The sequence below is a fragment of the Phodopus roborovskii genome, unplaced genomic scaffold, assembly GCF_943737965.1.
Source record: "Phodopus roborovskii unplaced genomic scaffold, PHOROB, whole genome shotgun sequence".
NCBI classification, from domain to species: domain Eukaryota; kingdom Metazoa; phylum Chordata; class Mammalia; order Rodentia; family Cricetidae; genus Phodopus; species Phodopus roborovskii.
The window spans coordinates 2,118,038-2,141,652 of record NW_026125543.1 but is presented as its reverse complement, the minus strand read 5'-3'; the positions used below and the strand labels follow the sequence as shown (position 1 = coordinate 2,141,652).

The 23,615-nt window shown below is 36.2% G+C and overlaps 1 protein-coding gene across 5 annotated transcripts in view; it reads left to right on the top strand.

The window, feature by feature from the left end:
• Nbea (neurobeachin) overlaps positions 1 to 23,615 on the top strand; it is a 511,635-nt gene that overhangs the window by 233,829 nt on the left and 254,191 nt on the right. For all 5 annotated transcript variants that reach the window (XM_051176972.1, XM_051176974.1, XM_051176973.1 and 2 more), the window contains exons 34-35: positions 9,194 to 9,255; positions 20,678 to 20,742. In XM_051176972.1, the coding sequence (XP_051032929.1) occupies positions 9,194 to 9,255; positions 20,678 to 20,742 (127 nt within the window). The remainder of the gene's footprint in view (positions 1 to 9,193; positions 9,256 to 20,677; positions 20,743 to 23,615) is intronic.

Sequence of the window (23,615 nt, the reverse complement as noted above, 5' to 3'; positions counted from 1 at the left end):
ACTCTGTAGACCAGGCTGGCCTTGAACTCACAGAGATCAATCCACCTGCCTCTACCTCCTGAGTGCAGATATTAAAGGCATGTGCCACCAGTGCCTGGCTGGAAAGTTATTTCAAACAATGATGTTTTGTCTTTTTACATACTTGTTTTGTAATGGAGAAAATGCTTGAGGCTAGGTACACTCTCAGAAAATACTTTTATTATATAAACATCCTATTTAATCAAAACATTTTTGGTTGCTGGTCTTAGAATAATCCCCTTATCACACTCTCTACAAATTAATGACAACCCACTAGCTCAAGTTTCATATTTCCTGTTGATTCCTTGATTCCTGTTAGTGCCACTGGTTTTGTTGTTGTTGTTGTTGTTGTTGTTTTCCTATGAAGGAATTAATTAAAACATTATTTATCTAGATCACTGTCCTAAAATTCTGCAGAAGTAAACCTTACTGCCCTCACTGAAAAGTAGTTAGTGTGTTTGTCTGGGTCTTCCACTAGAATTGAGGTTTCTCTAGGAAGTAGTACTTTCTTGTTTCATTTGTAACCTGACACATGATAACTGTTTAATAATATTGTTTTAGATATTATTAAAATTACCAACTGTCTTTAGTTCTTGAAAACCACAGATTCTACCTTTCTGATAGGTGTACTTCATAGTTTCAAAAGAGAAATATCTCTTGTTCTGAGATAAATTAGAAAGAATAGAAATACTGTTTACTTTTAGTTGATGTGTTCTAATACTATATTTCATGTCTGCATAGATAATTGTATACAAACTTCTGTGAATGATTCTTGGACTACTGGTAGATAATATAATTTGACTCTAAAATCTTACTTGAATCATAATTAGATTTGCATTGGATGTAGGATATTGTGGTTAGACAAGTTAATTTTTATAATTTTACTCATTGTTATTGTATATATGTGATGATGTGTGGGTGTGTGAATGCTGTGGAGTACATGTAGAGGTCTGATGATACCTTTATGAAGTTAGTTCTTCTCTTCTACTTTTATTTGGGTTCCAAGGATAAAGCTCAGGTCATCATGTTTCTGCCTTTTCCTGCTGATCCATCTCTCAGGCCCACAATTATACAAAATAATTTTAATTCATAATTAAATTAATAACAATATGACTGTTACTTTGTTTACACACTTTGTGGCATATCATGCCAGTAAGTTGTTCCTTTGAATAGAATATGAATTTAATATAATTTCTGTGACTTTTAGGGATATTTATAGTGGGATCCACCCCTCCCCCCAGACTGATAGCTGGAAAACTAGCATTAGACTGACTCAGACCCCCTGAACGTGGGTTTCAGTTAGAAGGCCTGGGCAGTCTAAGGGACCTCTGACAGTGGAACCAGGATGTATCCCTGGTGCAGGAAAGAACTTTGCAAGCACATCCCCCATGGAGGGATACTCCCTTAGCCTAGAGGCAGGAGGGAGGGCATAATCCCTACTCCAAATGACTTGACAGATTATGATGATCTCTCCTAGAAGGCATCACCCTACATGTGTAGTGGAGGGGATAGGAAGAGGCTTGGGGGGGGGGGAATGGGAAGGAGGGAGAGGAACTGGGATCAATATGTAAAATAAGAAGAAATAATAAATATATAAAAAAGAAAAAAGAATATTTATACTGTTATATAACTTAATTTGCAAGGCCATATTTCATTGCTAATATTGAATAAAAGCAGATTCAATGCTCACATTTAGTGTTTTGCTTTAATGTTAGATTTGTGAAAGAAGCGCAGTCTGGCTCAAGTCTGAGAACTTACTGCTCTGAGCACACAATTCTTAAAGGTCTAGTTTATTTTCTCAGATTGCATCCACAATTCAAATCTGAAATTTTTGGATAAGGCTGAGAAAAACTCTTGAGAATTAATGAGGTCACCTGGCTAGCCTCTTCTATTGAGTTGTTGCCTTAACTTGAAAGCATTTTCCTTTTATGCTTTCATCACAACAATTATCAAGTAGTTTCCTTTTAGTAATTATCTCATTAACTTTATGAAAACTATGATGAAAAAGAAAGTGATACCCGGCATTTATATTCATCATGGTTTATTATTGTATTTGAAAAAATTGTTATACAAATATAGAGACCCTGAGGGTTCATCATGACTGTTAGAGCAACTTTAAACTTACTTATATTTCAGAACTTGATATATTTATTTGAGTTTTAAAATTAATGAGAACTAGAATATAAGTAATTTGGAAATAAAACTTTATATTATTAATTTTTATATGCTATAGCTAAGAGAATTCCATCATTTAAAATATGTATTACTTTAATATAAATATTATTGTATAACTTTATTTAAACTGTTTATGTACTTATTAAGATATTTATGTGATATCACATGATTGGTGCATTTCTCTTTTGATTATTGGTGTTTCACTTAATGACATATATAGGTAAAATACATGGATAAATTTTTATAATTATTTGGCTTAGTCTTTTATGTACAATACTGAACTTGAAACAGATATAGTTAGCAGTGTTTGCATTGAATTGAGGATTTTAGAATCTGAAGTTGCTCAGGGAGAAGAGAGAGATATTTCACAGGGACTAACATAGAGCTAACAATCAGCATTATAATCAAATTTAACCCAGAGAGCACTATAAAGGCCAGATGATTTTAACAATGAACATGTCTGTTATGTCCCTTATTTCAGCCTCCCTCATTGCAGTTTAACTAGATCAAAAGGTCAAGAATAGGGCAAGACATTCCAGTCATTCACCATTGCTTAAAAAAAAAAAAAAAAAAAAGTTTGAACTAGGATACAAGATATATTCTAAGAGATTCATATAAGCTCCCTCACAAAAGGGGAAGGGACAAGTCCCCCAGAGCACATGGGAAGTGGGGGGGGCAGTGAATGGAGAGAGAACTAGGAAAAAGAGAAGTGGAGGAGAGGAAAGCACGTGCGACTAGGAAGATTGAGATTGAGTCAGGGTAGGAATAGAAGACAGGAGAGAGAGAGAGAGAGAGAGAGAGAGAGAGAGAGAGAGAGAGAGAACATAAAAGAGGGAGCCATTATTGGTCTGAAGAGAAAACTGAATCTAGATACCTACAAGATTGACTCCAACTAACAATTTGAGCAACAGTGGAAAGGCTACCATAAATGCCCTTCCCGGATAGTGAGATCAATAACTAATTTATTCACCATTATGGAGCCCTCATCTAGTACCTGTTGGAAACAGAAGCAAACACCCACAACTAAACACTGAGCTGAACTAGAATCCAGATGCAGAGAGAGAGGACAAGACCAGATTGCAGAAACACATAGAGATAGCTGACCTGAACAAGGAGGAGCTAACGGGCCCCCAGACTGATAGCTGGGAATCCAGTATGGGACTGACTCAGACCCCCTGAATATGGGTCTCAGCTAGAAGGACTGAGCAGTCTAAGGGACCTCTGACAGTGGAGCCAGGATGTATTCCTGGAGCACAAAAGGACCTTGTGGACACATCCCCCATGGTGGGATAACTGCCTTAACCTACAGGAGAGAAGTCCTAGTTGCTACTTCAAATTACATGACCCCACTTGGTTAGCATAGCATACATGAGGAATTGGGGTGGAGGGATTGGAGGGGAGGGTGGTTAGGGTTCATGTGAGGGGGAAGAGTGGGAGGGAGAGGGAACTGGGATCGACATGTAAAATTAAAAAAAAAAAGAAGAAGAAATTTGAATCTAATCTTAGGGATAATAGTTTCTTACAGAAACCTTAGAATAGAATAGAAATGTTAGTGTTTAGCTGTAACTCTGTTTTTAGTGTACAGTAGATACTTTCAGCATATATGTGTATGCCTTTTCTTTGTAATTGATCTGACAGCTTCTTCAATCCAAAGACTATGTTGGCTTCCATATGTCACAGGCCCTTCCTCAATGTAAAATCATTAACATTTGCTTAGTTGTAGATTCAGAAGTAAATAATTTAACTGAGAATATTGCCTTCCCGTATATGTTAATATAGAGTAATTATTACAACCTATTTTTAAAATGTGTAACTAAATCAAGTCAGTGAACAGAAGTGTAAAACTCATGAAAAATGGCACTGACCATCAAAAATTACCAAAATGTTTTCAAAATATTACATTTTTAATAAGATAGCACAAATCTGTAGTCAACTTGGGGAAGGATGAGTTGTTACCATAGATGGGTTATCATTTTATAGAACACTAATCTTTGAGTTTGATGACCTTTAAACCAGGCAACACACACATATACACACATGCGTGCACGCATTCACACACATGAGTCTGAATTAGATTTCTAGGGCATATGAACAGAAATTAGAAAGATTATGTCAGTAAATCAGTCAAAATGATTATGTGGGTGCTATGTCACTATTAGTTCAGGAACCTTTGTTTTTGGCCAACACAGGCATTTTAGATGTTCAGGTTGGTTCTCACTCAGTAAGTAAATGGGCTTTAACTTCCTTTGACCGAATAGAATTTTCACTATATTTATTTTATTAATATTTAATTCCTTATTTTTTTAATATATTTCATTTAAATGAGTACCACTACCTATGGATATTAAGAGGCTAAGTGACATGAGAAACATTTTAAATCAATATTTGAAATCCCTTATTCAGGATTTTAAAGCTGGAAACATTTTATAGTTCAGACAAATTAGAAAGCTAATAGTTACATATAAGTTACTTGATAGCCTCTTCACAAAGGCTGAGATAGATGGTGAAGCACTTTAGGTATTCAAATTGGCATGCCTTCTGTGATGTGAATATGCACACTAAGGGTAATGATGATTGTAAATAGCATGTTACTATTCAGATGGAAATTTGACATTAACCCAGTTTTTTATAAACTTAAAAGCATTTTTTTCATTTTCAGTAGATTTTGGAATTTTAAGATATCATAAGTGTATATCAAATTATATCCCCTGCAGTTTTAAAAAATCTGTCGACATTTACCACCCAGGCCTCTACAGAGAAGGATACTGATCCGCAGTCTTAATACACCCAGGCTGCCATTTTGTGGTAACTGAATTGTTAGTTCACTATACAAATCAGCTCTCACCAGGTCTACAGTATTTGGATGGGCTTTGTTTTCAAATAAAATTTATTATTTTAATGTAAAATAGAATCAGTTTGCGTTTTATATGTATTTAATATTGTTATACAGTCTTTAAGTCATATTACATTTGATGCTATCAAATTGTCAGAAAAAAAGATTTCTAGTGAAGTGTTAGCTCGTACTATGTCCACACATGTTAGCATTATTCATAGTAATAATGGAATTCTAATTCATCATTGGTTTTTCTAGTAATGTTGTAATATTGTTCTTGGATTCTTATTTTCATGTTTTTAAATTTAGGAATCCACATTACACTCTGATGATTTTTTAAACTGAAAGTAAATTTTACAGAGAGAACTCTGCCAGTGTTAGAAGAAATAAATAGTATCTTTTAAAAACAAAAGTAAAAATGTAGTGAAAAATGCAGGAAATGATTGTTGTACCAGAAAGATATGGTGCCTTTGCATGATCTGGAAGTCACTCTCTGGTGGTACTCATGTTACGGCATGAGAACTACAAAGGTACTAAGGCACAAGAAGCACAGTGGGTACTTTTTTCTACTCTTCTTACTCTACAATGATGGTTCTCAACCTGTCTTTAGGGGTCACATGTCAGATATCCTGCATCTAGATGTTTATGTTATGATTCATAACAATTAACAATAGCAAAATCACAGTTGTGATGTAGCAACAAAAAAAAATAATTCTATGTATGTTTGGGCTCACCTCAACATGAGGAACTGAATTAAAGGGTCACATTATCAGGAAGACTGAAGACCACAGCTCTACAATATTACATTCTAGTTCATTATTGTGGTTTGGTGGTAGTTGCTGTTTTTGTTTTTCATATTTCAGACATTTGTTCCACCCTCCCCCCAACGTATGGTCAACACTAAGCAGACAAATGGCATCCTTCAGATGTTCCCACACAAGGCTGCTGACCTTGCTGACTTACTGTACCCTCCTGCACTACACTCCTCACTTTTATTAAAATGAAGCTCTCCAGGATATTGAACACAATGCTCAGTATATGCTTTCTACATGAATTGGACTCTTGTTCTTTTAATTTTCTTACTTTGGCCCCTCCACTATCTTACTAAGCTTTTTTCCTGTCAACTAATGGTGATTTCTAAATACTTGATGAAATTCTTTGTCATAGATTGTCTGTCAAAGTCTCCTGTTTCAAAATAATGCCCTTCTTGAAAGAGGATGTGATGTTGCTTCCAAGATGAATCCCTTTGCTTATTGTCTATTAAACTTAATAACCTGCTCATAGCTCTTCATCTTGACTACCCAAACCATTTATAATTTTCATTCTTCCAGTCTTTGTCTGAATTTTAACCTAGATCCCCAGTTTTGCTTTTCAGCATCCTCATCCATCCCCAAGGTACAAATCTCTGTTAAGATGTTTCTCTTTGTTCCTTGATCATGCTATCCTTGTTGCATAATGCATTGCTTCCCATTCCCATCTGAATGAAACATGCTACCTTAACCAAGGAAGCTGTCCAAGTCACTCTGGTTACACTTAACCATCAAGACCTTCATTATCCTATTGCCATCATATAGATGCTGGATTATTATGTAGAAAACATAAAATAATCATTCTAGTTAAATTATGTTATTTCAGGCCCCAGTTCTGCCACTTCCTAGGTAAAACACGTTGGTCTCATCTCCAAATATTTTCATTTTATTAGTCTGTCAAATGCTATAATGATAACTGGTTCAAAAGGTTAATATTATAAGGTATTTTAATTAAAGCCTGGAATGCTTGCTGAGCTGTCATTAGTAAATTATTATTTATCACTGTAAAGTACTCACACTTTATTCTTAGAGATGTTATCAGATGCATTGACTCAGTCACAGATTTCTTGTCAAATACAAATTAGATGAATTCAGTGTCTACGACCTGCATGAGGACACCATTTGCCATTGAGTAGTTCATAGCATCACCAGATTATTTTTACTTACTTGAGCTTATGATTGAATTTCCAAGCTAAAGTTTATTGATTTTTAAATTGCAAATATGGTGATGTTGTTAAGAATAAAATGCTATTGTATTCTGTGTGTGCATCTCATTATCACAGGCATCACACTGCTGTCACCTGTTTGTCTTGTTTGTACTCCTTCTAACCCTTAGGAATAATTCACAGCAAGCCATGATTCTAGTCCATTTCCAGAATTTTCTTAGCTTATACTCTCATCATCAGTGTCAGGTCTGTTTTTACTTACTGAAGGTTTGTTCTTTGAGAACAATTGACTCTGACCAGAACTAATTAGTACTGGTAAAAAGTGAGGTTCTGTGGACCTGAGTTCCTGTTCTTTTACAGACATGAGAAGGGATACATTTGCAAATACCATCTTGCTATTCTGTCAATTTGTCCACATTCCTTTGGAAAAAAATACATTAATAATGTAAGCTTTTATCTTTTTCTCATGACGTATTGATATTTCTAGGAGTTATGAATGTGACTGCTGCATAAGAGTTGTTTAAAAATTAGTACTTCCATTTTTATTATAAGGTTTTACTTAGTATAATGTATTCAAAATCAAGACAGAATAAAGATGGAAAGTTCTTACAGCAGAGTAGTATTAACTGTGCTAATATGCCCCCATCTTAATTATGAACCTATGGCCATTTCCTTAATGTTTTCTTTGTTAGAATCCAAGTGCTTGATCAGCCAACAAGCAGTAAATGTTCCATTGATCTTTCTGACTCTGTAGCTTCCTAGCATGAGGATTTCTGACCAATCACACCACATCTCTTAAACAAGCTTTTGCAATTGGTCTCTTTATTTCATTAGCTAACTAGCTGCCCAGGATCTGATAATATGGAGTACCAGTGACTTTTTACAGCTTGTTCTGTCTGTATGTATGTATGACATGGGTAAAGAAAGTCTTTAGCAAAATGAGCACAAAAGGATTTTTTATCAACTCCCTGCAAAAAATGCACATGCTAGTGTCAACAAGGCACTTGAGACTGCTAGTTGAAAACAAAAAAATAACACTGTTGCTTCAACTTTGCATTTGTTAACATTTCAACATAAGATCAAAGCATCTCTCTCTATAAGATTATTCACTAGATCAGCAGGTGGGCTCAGGAGGTAAGTACCTTTGCACCACAGGCCTGGAGACCTGAGTTCCAGCCTCAGAACCCACACAGCTGTCCTTTGACTCTCACAGGTGTTACATCTGTGCTTACATATTCATAATAAAATTTATTTAAAAGATGCCTTTTTGATTGCATTTGTACTTAATAAAAATTTTCAAAATCTATTCATTAAGCTCTTTTTCTGTTAAAAAACAGGTCCATGACTTGGACATTTATTTTTAAGTAGCAGCCATTATAACTAATATGCTCATCAGAAATTATTATTTTAATAAGGTAGTAGCCACTGTAATTAATATGCTCATACAGAGATTATGATTAAGTCTAATTTATAATCCCTATTATTGTACTTTTAGAAATTTGCAATTATGATCTACTTTGTTATTACATATAACATTTCACAAATCATCCTTTATTTAGGAGAGTTGAATAATTAATATCCAAGCCGTTTACAGATTTTTTTTTTCACCTGAAGACTAGGAATGTCATTAGCACATAATGTGACTTGCATGATATGGTGACCTAAGGTACTTAACACAGACCCCATCAGACACTGAGTCACTGATCCTTGTGATCACACACTCATTTTGCTCATTTTTTTCATTCTTTGTGATCCTGGGTCTGTGAGTTAGGACCATTTAATAAGTTGTAGTGAATGAACTGTGTGTACCTTGTTTAATTTTGGTTCTCCAAGTAGAAAACGCCAGCAGTTCTTCCATAGGTGTTCTCTGCTCAAGGAAATACACAACAGTGCCTTTGGATTAAAGCAATTCTAACTAGCTCAATTTCATCCCTTACCTTACATACACATTTTAAAATACCATGACATAATAAGAACTGGAACATGAATCAATATTTAGCAACTTTCATATCATTTAGAACATTTAAATATTTTAAGTTGATGTAGAAGAGTATATGGATGAATAATTCCATTCACTTAATTTCTGAAGTCTTGTTTCACAGAAATGTTTTATAATTTAAAATCAAGTAATTCTGTGCCTGTCGTGTGGTGACCTTTGCTTTGATCATTTGCTTTGACCTTTCCTTGTACAGGCCTTGTATGTATGAAGTCCAGCACATCCGTGGTGGAGCTCGTCATGCTGCTTTGCTCTCAGGTAACTTTCATTCACTTGTTCACATACACCTGCACTAGAAATTCTGATGCATGTATATTAATCATAATTTAAATTTTATCTCTCAATGTGGAGAATGCAGAAGATAGTTTGCCTTGAGGTCCATTAAAGTTCCTTTTTTGTCAGTACTAAACTCATAGAGTCCAGCCATTGGTGAGTCATCTTTGACAGGAGCTCTTCCAATTTTATATAGAATTTGGATGTATTAATAAATCTGAAAGTCCACTGAGTGGTCATTATCTTTATTAACAAGTATTAAAAGTAAGTGGTTGGATATTGTTTTTATTTTTTAATCATACAAACACACACACACACAAAAACTTGATCTAACAAAAGCTTGAGAAGAATCATATGTATTAACCTTTTGGATAACTAAAATAGAAATTTATTGGTCTTTCCTTTCATGGCACTTCAGAGTCTCCCTGTTACCATATGAATATGAAATATTACATAAGAGGAAGTAGATACATGTTTGTAATAAGTAGTTAGTATATTTATCCCTGATCTCTTCAGTAGAAGGGTAAACACATTTGACCATAACTGACCTATAGTCTTCTTAACACCACCACCAAGCCAGATAAGCTGACTTCAAGGGTCTTCAAACATCCCAGACTAAACAGCAAAAACTTACGTACAGACTTATCCTTGGTCTCCTCAGTAGAAGTGTGAACACATTTGACCATAACCAGCCTGAGGTCCACCTAACGCCACCACCAAGCCAGATAAGCCTAATGTGACTTGGGACTTTATATATCACAGAGCAAACAGTAAAAGCTTACCTACAGATTTCCACGTTCACGTTTACTTCTTCAGGAGTGTGTTCATGGGAAGCCAGGAATACAGTTGAGAAGAAACCATAGAGAACACCAGCTCTGGGAGGAGCTCATCTCAGAGCCTGTGAAAGTCATACTCAGTGTAGAGGTCCTGAATTCAGAGGAAATGGATATTTTAGGGTGATAAGAATCCAAATATTTAGCAGCTCTTGTGGCAAGGCATAGTTTAGAACGCCTTCTTTCTTAGCCCTGGCTATCACTGCAGTTCAGAGAAATAAAGAGGAATGCTGCATTAGGATCTGGTGTCTTTAATGGCCTCATCATCTAATCGTAGGTTTCACATCACCCATTTGCTGGCTCCAGGAATTCCTGCCATTAGGGGCCCTAGAGATGAAACTTTGCCTCAGATATTGATTGGAAGGAAGAGTGGGAAATGTAAGCTCTCTCTGTGGTACACTTTCCTCAGTGTCAGCAAGACAGCATGATAAACAGGCCTCTTAGATTGATTTTCAAATTGAATTTTAAAAATAATTTCATGTTTGGACACTGAAAAATTTAAATGTTTCAAGTGGTTTATTGGTTAAATATCCCTCACATATGTAACTTGAAAGGTCTTCACATTAAAAATAACCCAGACTGTTTTGTTGTTTTCTGTTAATCACTTTCTACAAAGCACTTTTAAGAAAACAAATGAATAATTTTCATTCCATCAAATTGTTGTTGTGTAAGTTAACTACTTCATTGTGAAATTAAGTTTATCAATCTGTCATTACAGATCATTAGTTGGTCCACAGATGTTTTCAAACTTTGGCTTTGAAGTACTAAGAAAGATAGACACACTTCAAAAGGTTCTTAAAATGCTATGACATTTTGCTCTAATACTAAAATTAATGTTTTTTTGTTTGTTTGTTTGTTTGTTTTTTCCAGTTAGTGAACTTTTCTTTGGCTGCCTTGTATTCCTCTTTGCTGCTGTTCATTACATGCTTTTACGTCTACACTTTTCATTTCCATGTTGGAAATTCTTTGTTAAATAGTACATAATATTAAGGGAATTTGATTTTCTTTCCTTCTCTTCTGAGCACCTAAAAAAATTGCTCTTGCCAATACTTTGTCCAAATGTGGTCTAAATTCACATGAGATCACATTACAAATGTTTGAAGATACTTGTCAAGGGTAATTTGGTTCATATGGCACCCTCTAAACTCCAAGGGGCATGGCATCCAATTTACCCCAGTAGAATTTTGCATTTCTTCAAAAACATAATTTAAGTTTCAAGAACATATTACCATTCTCCATTATAATTTATTTATTGTTCCAAAAACAGAACAATTTTTACTATTTTACTATAACTTTTCCCCGTGTACATCATAAATTTTAAGAATTAATTATTTATTCTTCACTCATGACATATCAAAATAGTTGCTATCATCTTATTCCCAAAATATTTTCTTATCATTTCCAAGTGTAAGGAACTGTATACAGTGGTTAGCCATGTTCTCCTTGGCAAAGAAGCCAATGGTTCATGTCCTGCACAGGCTCCTTAGTTGTTGTGGGTAATATGGTGTCAGACTGTTTATTCCTGCAGAGCTGTGGCTGAGGTGCTCCCCACCTATGTCCCAACATTTCCTTTTCTCTTAGCTTATCCTTAGTGTACTACATTCTTAGATGAATAGCCGACTGGGTTTCTCAAGTAAACTTTTTTAGGTACTATAATAGTTTCTAATTATTTCCAGATTTTCTTTTTTTAGGAGGTCTCCATGAGAAGAACACTAAGAAAAATTGAGTGTTGTTACCCACAGGATTTCTTTAAGTTTCCATCAGTAAAGCTTAGCAGATGCCACTTGCATTTCTCTTTGCCTTATGTGTCAAGAGATAAATTGAGGGACTTCCTGTAAAAAAAAAAATCATATTCTCAGTATTTAGTGCTTTCTGACTTAAAGCACTGATTAGGAAAATGCCTGCTTAATAAATCATTCCTGTTCTCATTAAAAAATTTAACATACACAAGTTAAAAGAAGGACTCTTAGAATCTATGTATAACATGCGCAGCATGAATTATTTTGTGGTTTGTATTACTTTGTTCTTTTCTAAATACTTCATATACTTAACTAAAAGGATTTGGTGACTTCACTGGTGTGGTCAGGGTGACCCAGTGCTTTAAAACAGCTCTCACAAAGGAGCCACAACTGAGGAAAATCCTTCGCCTTTCAAGTGATTTTGCCTTTGAACATTTAATTTTTAAAACTTTTTCTCCAATTTGGTGCAGTTTAGTCAGATGCTACAAAAGAAAATGATTTTCTTCTAGATATAATAAAGCCAAGATGAGGTTCTAAGGCAAGGCTGAGGTTGATTCAGAGGCCTGATAAATGTTTTCATTCATATGCACTCAGTACTGTAAGGGCTTGAGGCAATTTAATAAGATGATAAATATGAGAAATCCAGAAATGGATCCTGCATTTTTCTCCAGGCCTTTGGAAATAATTTTAGATCCTGATTGTCATGGTACAATTCTGTCACATGTGAGTCAGTGCTTAAGCACTCTGTGTGTCAGTACAACTTTAGTGACATGCATATACTCCACTAGAAAGCTAGGCTTATCTGAGGCATTGCTAATTACAAATCTGAATTTTAAAGCAATGAGGCTGAATTTTTAAGAAATATACACATGGCCTGAGATTATTAATTGATATAATCAAGTAGCATGCATGTGTGACTCTGAAGAATGAATGGTCATAGAAAGCTCTATGGAAATGGTCCCAAAAGCTAGTAGGCTTTCTTTGCTATAATAGCAAGGAAGGAGACACAGCTCTTAGAGACAGTCCAAACAGGTCTGTTAGTCTGTCCTGTTGCCTGTCCTCAGGCCTGGGGACAACCTTATTTATTACACATCAAAAGTTAAATAACTAGGATCAGTAAGATGGTACCACACATAAAAGTGCTTGGCTTGCAAGCTGGACAATCAGAGTTTGATCCCTGTAACCCATGATGAGAGAAACAAATCCATAAAACTATCACCTCACTTCTAAATGGAAAAAAAGAAACAAAAGAGAGGCTATTAATGCTACTAGGTATGACAGAGGAGGCAGTTTATTGTAGATAAAAGGGAAAGCACAGTAAAAATGAGGGAGAACATAGCCAGAGGTATTTGGAAGGGTCTAGATGAATATGCCTGCAAAATAAATCAGGCCATGTGAGGAGAAAGAGGGCGGGAAATCAGGAGCAATATCCAAGAGAAAAAAATGTCCCAAAATGCCAAAAAAAAAAAAAAAAAAAAAAAAAAAAAAAGAGGAGTGAGCATAGTCAAAATGGCTGGATTATACAGGGAAGAGCAGCTGGGTGAAGTGCAGTCCCAGCCCCTGGACACGAGAGTTTAGGGTGGAGGTTGAATATGCCAGCCAAGAGGACCCTGTAACAGGTAGGGACTGAGGGATGCTGGGAGAATCTGGCAGCCAGCATCTGCTTTGACATGTTGATAGGCACTTCAATAAGTCATTTGTCTGGGTTTGAGACCACATGCATTCCATGTCACAAACATACTGATGATTATGATTAATAGTCATAATTTTTATAAAACAAATCATTATATTTACCGTGTTATGTAGAGTATTTCAAGTCTTCCTGGGTTGTTTGAAATGAAGTTTACACAATTTTAGTTAATTTTTTCTTAATATTTTAACAATTCATCCTTTTGCTTGATACTTTCTATAAGTTTCCTCTCTTTGGGCTCACGTGAATTGGTTTATCTAAAAAGATGTGGATGCACACTCTAATACAAAAGGAGCTCCAAATGGGACAGTCAAGGAAATGAAAAGGTGTACGTTCTAGATGTGTTAATTTTTTTTAGATAGTGTTTCTTTTATGAAATTAGATGTCCATTTGTTTGTGGGTAAATGTCTAGAACTGTAATATATATCCTCTTGGTAGATTTTTCCTTTAATAAATATGTGTATTTATGTTGAACATGTTTAGACTTAGTATTGTAATTCTTTAAGACTTTTCATTGTCATTTTTAAAGTAATGCAGTGTACATCTGCAGGTGTGGAGTGGAATACTGCACAGGTCCCTTCGGGCTACAGACAAGTCATTGCATTTATATAATGGGAAACAGGTTACCAGGAACCCCTTCCTCTATGATGATAAAAGATTCAAAGAAAAAAAAATGCAGTGTATCTATATAGCATTCATGTCATTATCTTTGTACTAAAAATGTAGTGATTATTTATATTGTACAAGGAGATGTACTTGTATATAAATACAACACCATTTTATATGAGGGACTTGAGCACCTGTGAATATTGGCATGCTTATTGCCTACTTGTTTTTACATGATTATCCTTATATTAGTAATCTCCCTAAATCCCAAATTACTCACTGATTTTTTTTGTTTTTGTTGTTTCTTTTATTATTTTTCCCATAAGCTTTAAGTGCAGTGTTCATGAAAGTAAGACATTAAAAAGAAAAAAAAAACTTAAAATGATTTACACATATACACAGATATGCATTAGCTTATCTTTCTGTCCTAGATAGCTTTAGCTTTATGGCTTTCTTTTCTTCCCTTTTTTTAATTATTATTTTATTTAATTTTATATAACAAAGTCCAATTAAATGAAAACAAACATACACAATATTTGGGAATTTGGGCGTCGTTCTTTCCAAACTACTTCCTGCTGGTAAGGGGCGCTGTCATGGGGGATTCGAAGAAGATTCAGATATCCTGGCTGTAGTCTGTAGGGCTGTTTTGTCCAGCTGTTTTGAATGTAGGATCAGCTTGTACTCTGTTTCAGGCGGTCTGGCTTAATCAAACCACATTAGTCTGGAAGGAATCCACATCTTTTCTTTTTCTGTGGAAACAAAAATAGAAATCCTTTTCCCCAGTAACTTGTCCTTCAACTTAAATTTTGGAGTCAAAGCATTTTTTTTAATTTAATTTATTATTTTACATGTCAATCCCAGTTCCCTCTCCCTCCCTCCTTCCTTCCCTTTTACCCTCTCTGCCCTCTCACATGTACTCTAACCACCCTCCCCTCCCATCCCCCTACCCCAATTGCATATGTAGGGGAATGCCATCCAGTTGGGGTCATGTAGATCTGACAGGTCCTGTGAAGTAGGGACTAGGGCTTCTCTCCTGTCTCTAGATTAAGGCAGTTATCCCTCCAAGGGGGATATGTTCGCAAAGTTCTTTTGTGCACCAGGGATACATCCTGGCTCCACTGTCTGAGGTCTCTTAGACTACTCAGTCCTTCTGGCTGAGACCCATATTCAGGGGAGCCTGAGTCAGTCCCATGCTTGCTTCCCAGCTATCAGTCTAGTGGCCGTTAGCTCCTCCTTGTTCAGGTAAGCTGTCTCTATACATCTTCTTTGAGGGCCTCTATCATTTTTATAATGGTAATTTTTAAGTCGTACCCTTCTGCTTCCTCTGCTTTGTTGTTGTGTTCCATTATAGTTGGTGTAGATTCCCTAGATTCTGGTGGTGTCATGTTTGTCTTTCTGTTGTTAGGTGTTCTCTTGTATTGCCTTCTTCCCATAGCTTCTTCCAGTAGGTGTTGGTGGTATATCCCCCCTCTCTCTATGGTACTTCCCCGATGGGCTTATGTGGGTCTGAGATTCAATATCTGTAGCTCTGTGTGGTCCAAGCTCTCTAGGAGGTTTCTCCGCAGACAGGGATCCAGGGATGGGGTCAAGGATGAGGATCCAGAAGAAGATGTAAGCAGGTACTCACAGTGGAGGGGCCAGGATTTGGGGGTCAAGGATCTTGCCCTCAGGAACTCCGAGTGGACCTGCAGAGATAGGCGGATCTCTGGGAGGGGCCTGGGACTCCAGCAGAGGACTGGAGGCGGGGTCAGAGACCAAGCCGGAGGAAATTATGAGTGGTCCAGCATGGATAGTCAGGTCTCCTTTGTTCAGAGTTGCTCAGAGAAGTCTCCTAAGTAGGGTGGACTGTTGGCTCCACCCTCTGTCCTAGTGCTCAACCAGAGCAGCAGGACCGTGGATGGGGTAGGGCACAGGGTAGGGGGGTAGGCTCGCTGTGGGGATGGGTGGGGGTTTATCTGAGCTCCAAGGTTGCTCTCAATAAGGACCAGAGACTGGAGCAGCAGGATCAGGGGCCAACCCAGGGAGTTCGGGCGGGGGAGGGGAAAAAAGAGGTTGTAGGCTACAGGCAGCCCCAATTGGGCCCAGCTTCCCTTTTTTTTTTTTTTTTTTTTTTTTTTTTTTTTTTTTTTCTTCCCTTTACTTTTTCCTTCCTTCCTTCCTTCCTTCGTCCCTTCCCCCTTCCCTCTCTCCCTTCCTCTCTCTCTCTCTTTCCTTTTTCTTTCTTCTTTTCTCTCTCTCTCTTTATTTCATTTTCTATAATAAACACCATGACCAAAAGCAGGTTGTGGGTCAAAGGGATTTATTTCAGTTTATGCTTCCAGGTCACAGACCATCATGAAGGAAGTCAGGACAGGAACTCAAGGCAGAAAGTTGAAGGCAAGAACCATGGAAGAACACTGTTTATTGACTTGTTTTCTCCAGCTCATCAACTACCAGCATTCAAGGCAGAACACAGACATACCCATAGGCCTATCTGACTTAGACAATTTCAGTTTAGGTTCCCTCTTCCCAGGTCACTTTCATTGGTGTCAATTTAGCAATAAAAACTAATCAGCACACTTTCAGATTCATTAAAAAATGTGTGGGTCACTACTTTTATTATTTTACACAGGATTCTTCACTACAGTTCTTGTTCTTACTACCTTTACTAGCTTATTGCTTGGATTTTCAGCATGTCATCATCCTTTCAGTTACAATGAACATTTACTTTGAAGACTTTAAGAACTGCCATCACTTAAGTGATAGCTAATGTCAAGTAGACCTTAAGGATACAGGAAATAAAAACTCAATTTTCAATTTCCAGAAGACTTTAAATCTATTCTTACCATCTTTGGTTTTCTTCTAATATTTACCATATTTTCAAAAATTTTAAGATGGATTAAATATCTAAGGTTATTAAGTTGGGATTTTTAATTTTATACAAAGAAGGAGGAATGTATATTGAGTTGACATAGATGAGGAGAAACTGATGGAAAGAATGGTGTTCTGGGCCTGAGCTGTCTACCGGTCATCCAACTGACATAAGAGAACATAGGGATTTCATCGTCATCCTTCTGGAACTTATTTGTCTTCAAAGTGTTCCATTTCAAAGGGTCTTCACACAAGATCCAGTTCCCTGAGAAAGTCCCTCATGTTAAGGAAATTTTATGCATCCATAAAGAACAGTTAAAAATGGTGACAAAGCTGGTTTAAAGACTTGGCAGTGCTCTGCAAGAATTTTAACTTGAAATTAAATGTTTCCCACAAAGATAAAGATGTGATGTGGGATGTTCATGTACCCGGCAGGATGCAGTCATGCTGCTCCTCATGAGTTTATGTTGCACAGGGTCTCTTGGGGCAAGATATAGCCTGAGAAAGTATATATTTCACACAATACAGAATAATGTAGATCAGCCCACATCCTAATTGCAACATTCTGTTCAAAAAAAATTATAGAACACTGGCCTAAGACACAGATTTCTTAAATGAAGTCTCATGCCTCTATTATCCATTGTCTTATATTTAAACACCAACATCCTTGCCTTAGTTCTGATTTTTAACTACTATTTCTGTATCAAAGGTTATAAAATTACCTCTGGCCTAAAGGCAGATTACAGATACTTTTAGTGTGATCTAAATGGTTTTCAAAACATTTACTCTGCTCATCTTGTACATTGGAATATTTGGATGTGTCCTATAAAATGTCTGTGAGTTCTGTTTTTCAGGAGTTTATGGTGCTTGAAGAACTGTAACTTATCAACAGAACCATAGTTCTCAGAAGTTGTCTCTAAGACTCTACTTCATAGTGAATGGTTACCACAGTAAATGTCAAATAGTTCTGAAAAGCTAACATATTTTGTGGACTCTTGATTTGCAATAAATGTACTTAAGATCAACATTTAAAAGGACAGTAATGTGATACCTCCTTAAATTTTAAGAAAAGAAGGTCTCTGTGATTTTTTAATAAAGAGGAAATTGAGAAGCATTCTGGAAATAGAGTAGCCTTATCAAGGTGCTTGATGGCTACAGCCCAGTGGCTTTGTGCTGTCCCCAAGTCTTTTCCCAGTTACTGATTCTCTTAGTGCATAAAGTGTAGACTTATGGTTTTCCTTAAAATAATCATGTATTGATTTGCTTCAATTCTTTAGTCTCAGCACAAATGCAAAGCTCTAAATGGGAATATGATCTATAGGGAAGGAAAAGGTTGTAGTTGAGAAGACATGTGAATCATGATTCATGGTTAGAAAGCAATTGAATACCTCTGAATAGCCAGCATTTTCTATTGTAAAGAAAAACATGAGTTTCTCTATGATGAGCTAAATGAAGGTTTGTTCCAATGCGGTGTGGTTATTTATTAATAATTAATCACTTTATTAATTATTACTATCATAATAATTCAGAAGAGACTTGCATTAGTTTACTTATGTACTTAATATCAATTTGAGTCAAAACTTGGATGTAAGAACCTAATAAATGACATTTTATTATAATAAATAATCATGATACCATATCAGTTAAGCTGTAAAAAAAATATTACATAAAACAGTCATTTCCATTTGCAGAAAAAAACATGTCATGAAATAGGATTTGTAGATGAGTGACATGAGTATTTAACAGAGATTATATAATGTGTGTAAATATTTATAGAACTACTGAAAGTAATATAATTTTCAATAAAAAAGCTTATTTGCCAACTGTATTTTTAAGGAAGCTGAAGTTACTTGAATTAATCCAAAGACAAAACTGGATATTTAAATTATATTGCAAATTTTCCAAGTGAAGTGTATAAAATAAGCAGCATTTTTCCTAACCCAAAACAATGTATGAGAGTTGTTGGTGTTCATAGTGGTGGGCCATTCTCTGTAGGTCCACCAGATTCAAGCATTTAGCAAATTTGGCTAGTCTCCAATTAGCAAAGAGAGATTAGAGTAATATTTTTACTATTAAGTATTGTGTTACACATGTGAAAGTAATAAAGATGTAGCTCTGTGCTGTTTCAGTCTTTTTTAAGAGTCTGACTACAGCAATTTATTCCCGAGACAGTCTAAAGATATGGACCGTAAAGGTACAAATGCATAAATGTATAGATCCCCTAAATACATAGCAACATAAAGGTTTAGATACATCAATGCATAGATTGCATAAAGTTACAAATTCATAATGGCATAGGTACATAAAGGCAAAGATGTATACAGCTACAAATGCATAAACGCATAGATGTATAAAGACACAATTGCATAAAGATACAGGTACATAAAGGCATAAGTGCACAAAGGCATAGATGCATAAAGGTACATGTGCATAAAGGTATAGATGCATAGACATATATATACATTATTGTGGTTTAATAAGGATCAGGAAAATCAAATAGGTTGAAATAACTTACAACATAGACAGATGAACACCAGCAGGTTCCTGGTTTCAAGGATGCCTCCAGATGCTCTTCTGTCCCCGTGCTTCCAGCAAGAGAGCACTCCAAGGCCCCTTCCCCAGACCTAGTTGCCCCAGGTCACATTTGGCTTGGTCAGTGCCACAGGTGGGGACAAAGTGAATATCTCAGTAAATGAGTGTGTAGATGTATAAATATACAGATCTATAAGCATATAGATGCATAAAGGCACAGGTGCATAAAGGCATATTGAATACACGTAGATGCATAAAGGTATAGTATATAATCTATAAATGCACAAATACATAAAGATGTCTGGGCCTGCCAGCTAATCTTGGTTTGTACCTGAGAAGGGGAGTGTGAATTGAGGAAAAAATACAGACAAGAAACAAGAGATAGTCTGGAGGGCAATCAGTGAATACTGAATCACCCAAGATTATTGATCAAAAGAGTGGGAGGATGCAAAAGTCTTCCTTTCCAATGATACAAGGAACAGACTAGTTAATTAACCTCTTCAATACTAGAAGCATCAAGTAACTATATCCTGAGTTAAGTATTCTGTTGTTTAGGCAGGACATGGAGTGACCACACCTTAGGCCAAGAATTCTGTTGCATCTTAGACCAAACATCCTTGTTGTTTTACCTTGGAAGAAAAGGGCAGGTAAACACTGTTGTGACTATAAGTCAAAATGGAATAGATACATAAGCATATAGATGCATAAATGCAAAGTTACATAAACATATAGATACATAAGTGCACAGATGCATAAAGGAATAAATGCATAAAGGTATATGTGCATAAATGTATAGATGCAAAAAAGCATTTCTAATTTTACTTCCATTTATACTGAAAACTCTGTATTAAATGACTAAAATTTTCAGTAATATAAATTATCTTTTCCTTGTGCATAGCTTCAGCCCTCTGTTAGTCATTTGTTCTTTCCTAGAAGGAAGTTTTGTGCTGAATGCCCCCCCCCCTTATTTATTGTCTTATTTTCCAGGAAACTTCAGCTTTCTGGGAACCAAAAGCCACCTTCTAACACTTGTTATAAAACCTTGCAAAGACATTTGAAAACAAAGTATCCTGGAGGTTACTAACAGTGTCTTTAGATAGTTACTGTTTCATTTGCATGCTCATTTTTCTTATGTTTGCTCTGGTTTGTCCCTCCAGGAATGGCAGAATTCTATCCAAAAGAATGCAGGCCTTGCATTTATTGAACTCATCAATGAAGGAAGGTAATTAATTTTACACTTTTTGGGCAACTCGACAGTGTGCATTTGATTCCACTGGGCAATTGTTTTATCATACCATCTGTTCTAAAAATTGTATGAAAATAGCTTTGAATCACATAATTCAACATGTAGGTACTTAAATTTCAAATTGACAAATTTTAGATGTTAAATATTTAGTTTTTTGAGACAACGTATATATGAAATACTATTAGATTTATGATGTTTTGTGAGATTTGAACCACATTTTACTGGGAGGTGAAGTCGTGTTAGATAGATCAAGTGAATGCAGTCTGCAGTCCCATCTGCCACCCCATCTGTTTTCAGGCTAAGCTCAGTGTTTATGCTTGAGACTCTCATCAGTTCATGGGAAGTGGCTTCGTCTGATCCTGTCATGCGATTGATAGCTGGCTGGAAGTATAAGGGGTGTTCAATACAGAAGGTGTAACAGCCTTAGTTGGGAGTGTCTGTTACCATTGTTAATGATGCCGTAGGTGATGCTATGTTTGAAACCACTGTTGTATTTATCACTGTCATGTGTGGCTGTTTACTATGAGTTTTGCAGTGCTTTATGGGGGGTATACATATTAAGGTTGCTAGAGCTGTCACCCTTTGATATGTGTAGTTTCTATCAACCCAAGGCATTCAACTATTAAAAGTTGAATTTCCTGTATGATATAGTAGGAAATAATTACTAAATATTTGGTACGATGTTTGCTTTTTTGGAACAAGCTTTATGTATATTAATAAGGCAGTAATGCTTATTGTATAAGAACTCAACTTTTTCTTCAAGAAATAATGATCCTTCAAAAGTAGTTTATATGTGGTATAAAAACTTAGTTTTTAGGATTTCTTTAATCACTGCGTTGTATCCTAAGAAAGTGTCTCTGTTTGTATAGTATCTTATTGTGCATTTTTTCTAGAAATTTCCTTTTCCAGGAGTAGTTTAGGGTTTGCTTTATATTGAGAGGAATTGCAAATAAAGAAAATACTGATCACTTTTTTAAATAAATCAGAAACTCTCAGGAAGAACTCATTGTTCCATACAAGCTTCACTACTTAGAGGAAGAAATAATATGATCCTAGTTGAAGGTGATTTTAGAGTTGACAACTGTAAAGATAATTTTCAGGTGAAAATATCGATCATTTAAAAGCATAGAGTGTGAATGAGGGGAATATCTGCTACAGTGCTTCAAGATGGCCTTTATTCTAAACTGGCTTTTATCTTGACAACATGTTTAATGCTGAAAGAACCATGCCAGTGAGAAGAGAATATCATCTTAAATGTGACCTGAAGCACAGTTAAAAGACATTTACACTGGTGGAGAATAACTTTAGGGATTAGGACTGGAGATGGGGCTCAGTAGATACTTCTTGCCTTAGCATTCCAGAAACCTAATGTTTGAACCCTAGCAGCACATAAACTGGGTGTGGTGAAACATGCTTGTAATACATCTTGAGAGTTGCACAGAGGACACTTAGAAGTTCAAGGTGATGCTCAGCCATACAGTGAGACTAGTCTAAAAGACTTTTGTCCTAAAAATCAAGAACAAACTTGTAGACAATGTTATGATATAGTGCAAAGGCCTGCAGGCCTGTGGTAACAAGGTATGCTGCTAAGGAGGCCTTTTCACTCATCCCACAACTACTGGATCTTGTGCCACAGACTCCCCCAATACAGGGTCCTGTCATGAGAGAACTCTTGATGCTCTGGGTGCTGAGGATTAGGCATTGTATTCTGAGTGAGCACAGATTCAAGGGCTCAGCATGGAACCAGATCACCCTGTGAGGCTTCAGGCATCTTTTAAGGCTGATGTAACTGTGAGACTAGAAGACAGAAACACATTAGAAAGTATCATTTGGAAATTAGATTAAGAAGATTGTGACGAAGGAGAGAAAAAAAAAAACAAAACAAAACAAGGAGAGCCTGCTAATGGATGTCATGTAATAGAGGTCCAGCTCACCCAGAGAGTGCAGTGCAGGAGCGTGAGGTTTAGTAAGTATTTTGCTTTGGATTACACTGAATCTGTGAAATGTCCAGTTACAGAGGTTCAGAAGGTATTAAAATACTTGGATCCTGAACTCTTCACAGAGCAAGCTGGAAGGGTTTTAGGTGAGTAGAAACTCAAAGGCAAGCTTCCAATGTGTGGGGCCCATCTCTTCCCCCAAATCTTCATGTATTTGCCTCTATGTATCTTCTAGAGTTAACTTAGATACACAGACATTCTCATGAACAGCCACTTACATGACATCATCTCCAGTTATCTTCTTGGTCACCAGGTTGCAGGTCTTCACCCTTTAATTCTTTCCTTAAACTTAGATTTTATTTGCTGTCCTGCATGTGTAAAGACCACCATATCTCTTCAGCCTGGATTGTTGAAATTGTCAGTATAGAAAAAACAGGAGAGAAGTGACTAAAGTAACCTCAGAGTTTGTGGGATGGTTTGGAAAAGCCTTTGTTGGGCTCTGTATTTATAATGTCCTCCTATAGTCCAAGGTTGGTGGGAAGAAGGCGTGAGCACATTCCTCTCTGCACTAAGCTTGTAAAATAAAGTCTTTTCTCCTGCTCCCCTGCCCCTCGCCTTCCCCCTGAGCTCACTAGCCCTGTGTTTCTTAGGGCTGTTTGCACAGTACCTAGTCAGATATGGCACAAACGTTTTTTATACCAAGATCACATTATCAGCTCTTACACTGGAAAATGTTCTTATTCTAAGTATTTAATATAATCACACCTTCACTTTATTTTAGAAAATGATCTAAAATGGGGTAGCACCTATTTCTCTGAAGGTTGAAAATAAATCATATGACTTTTATAAGAGCTGCTGATAAACAGTCAGGATGAAAGGCTCCATTTGCATTGTTACATATTATACATAATC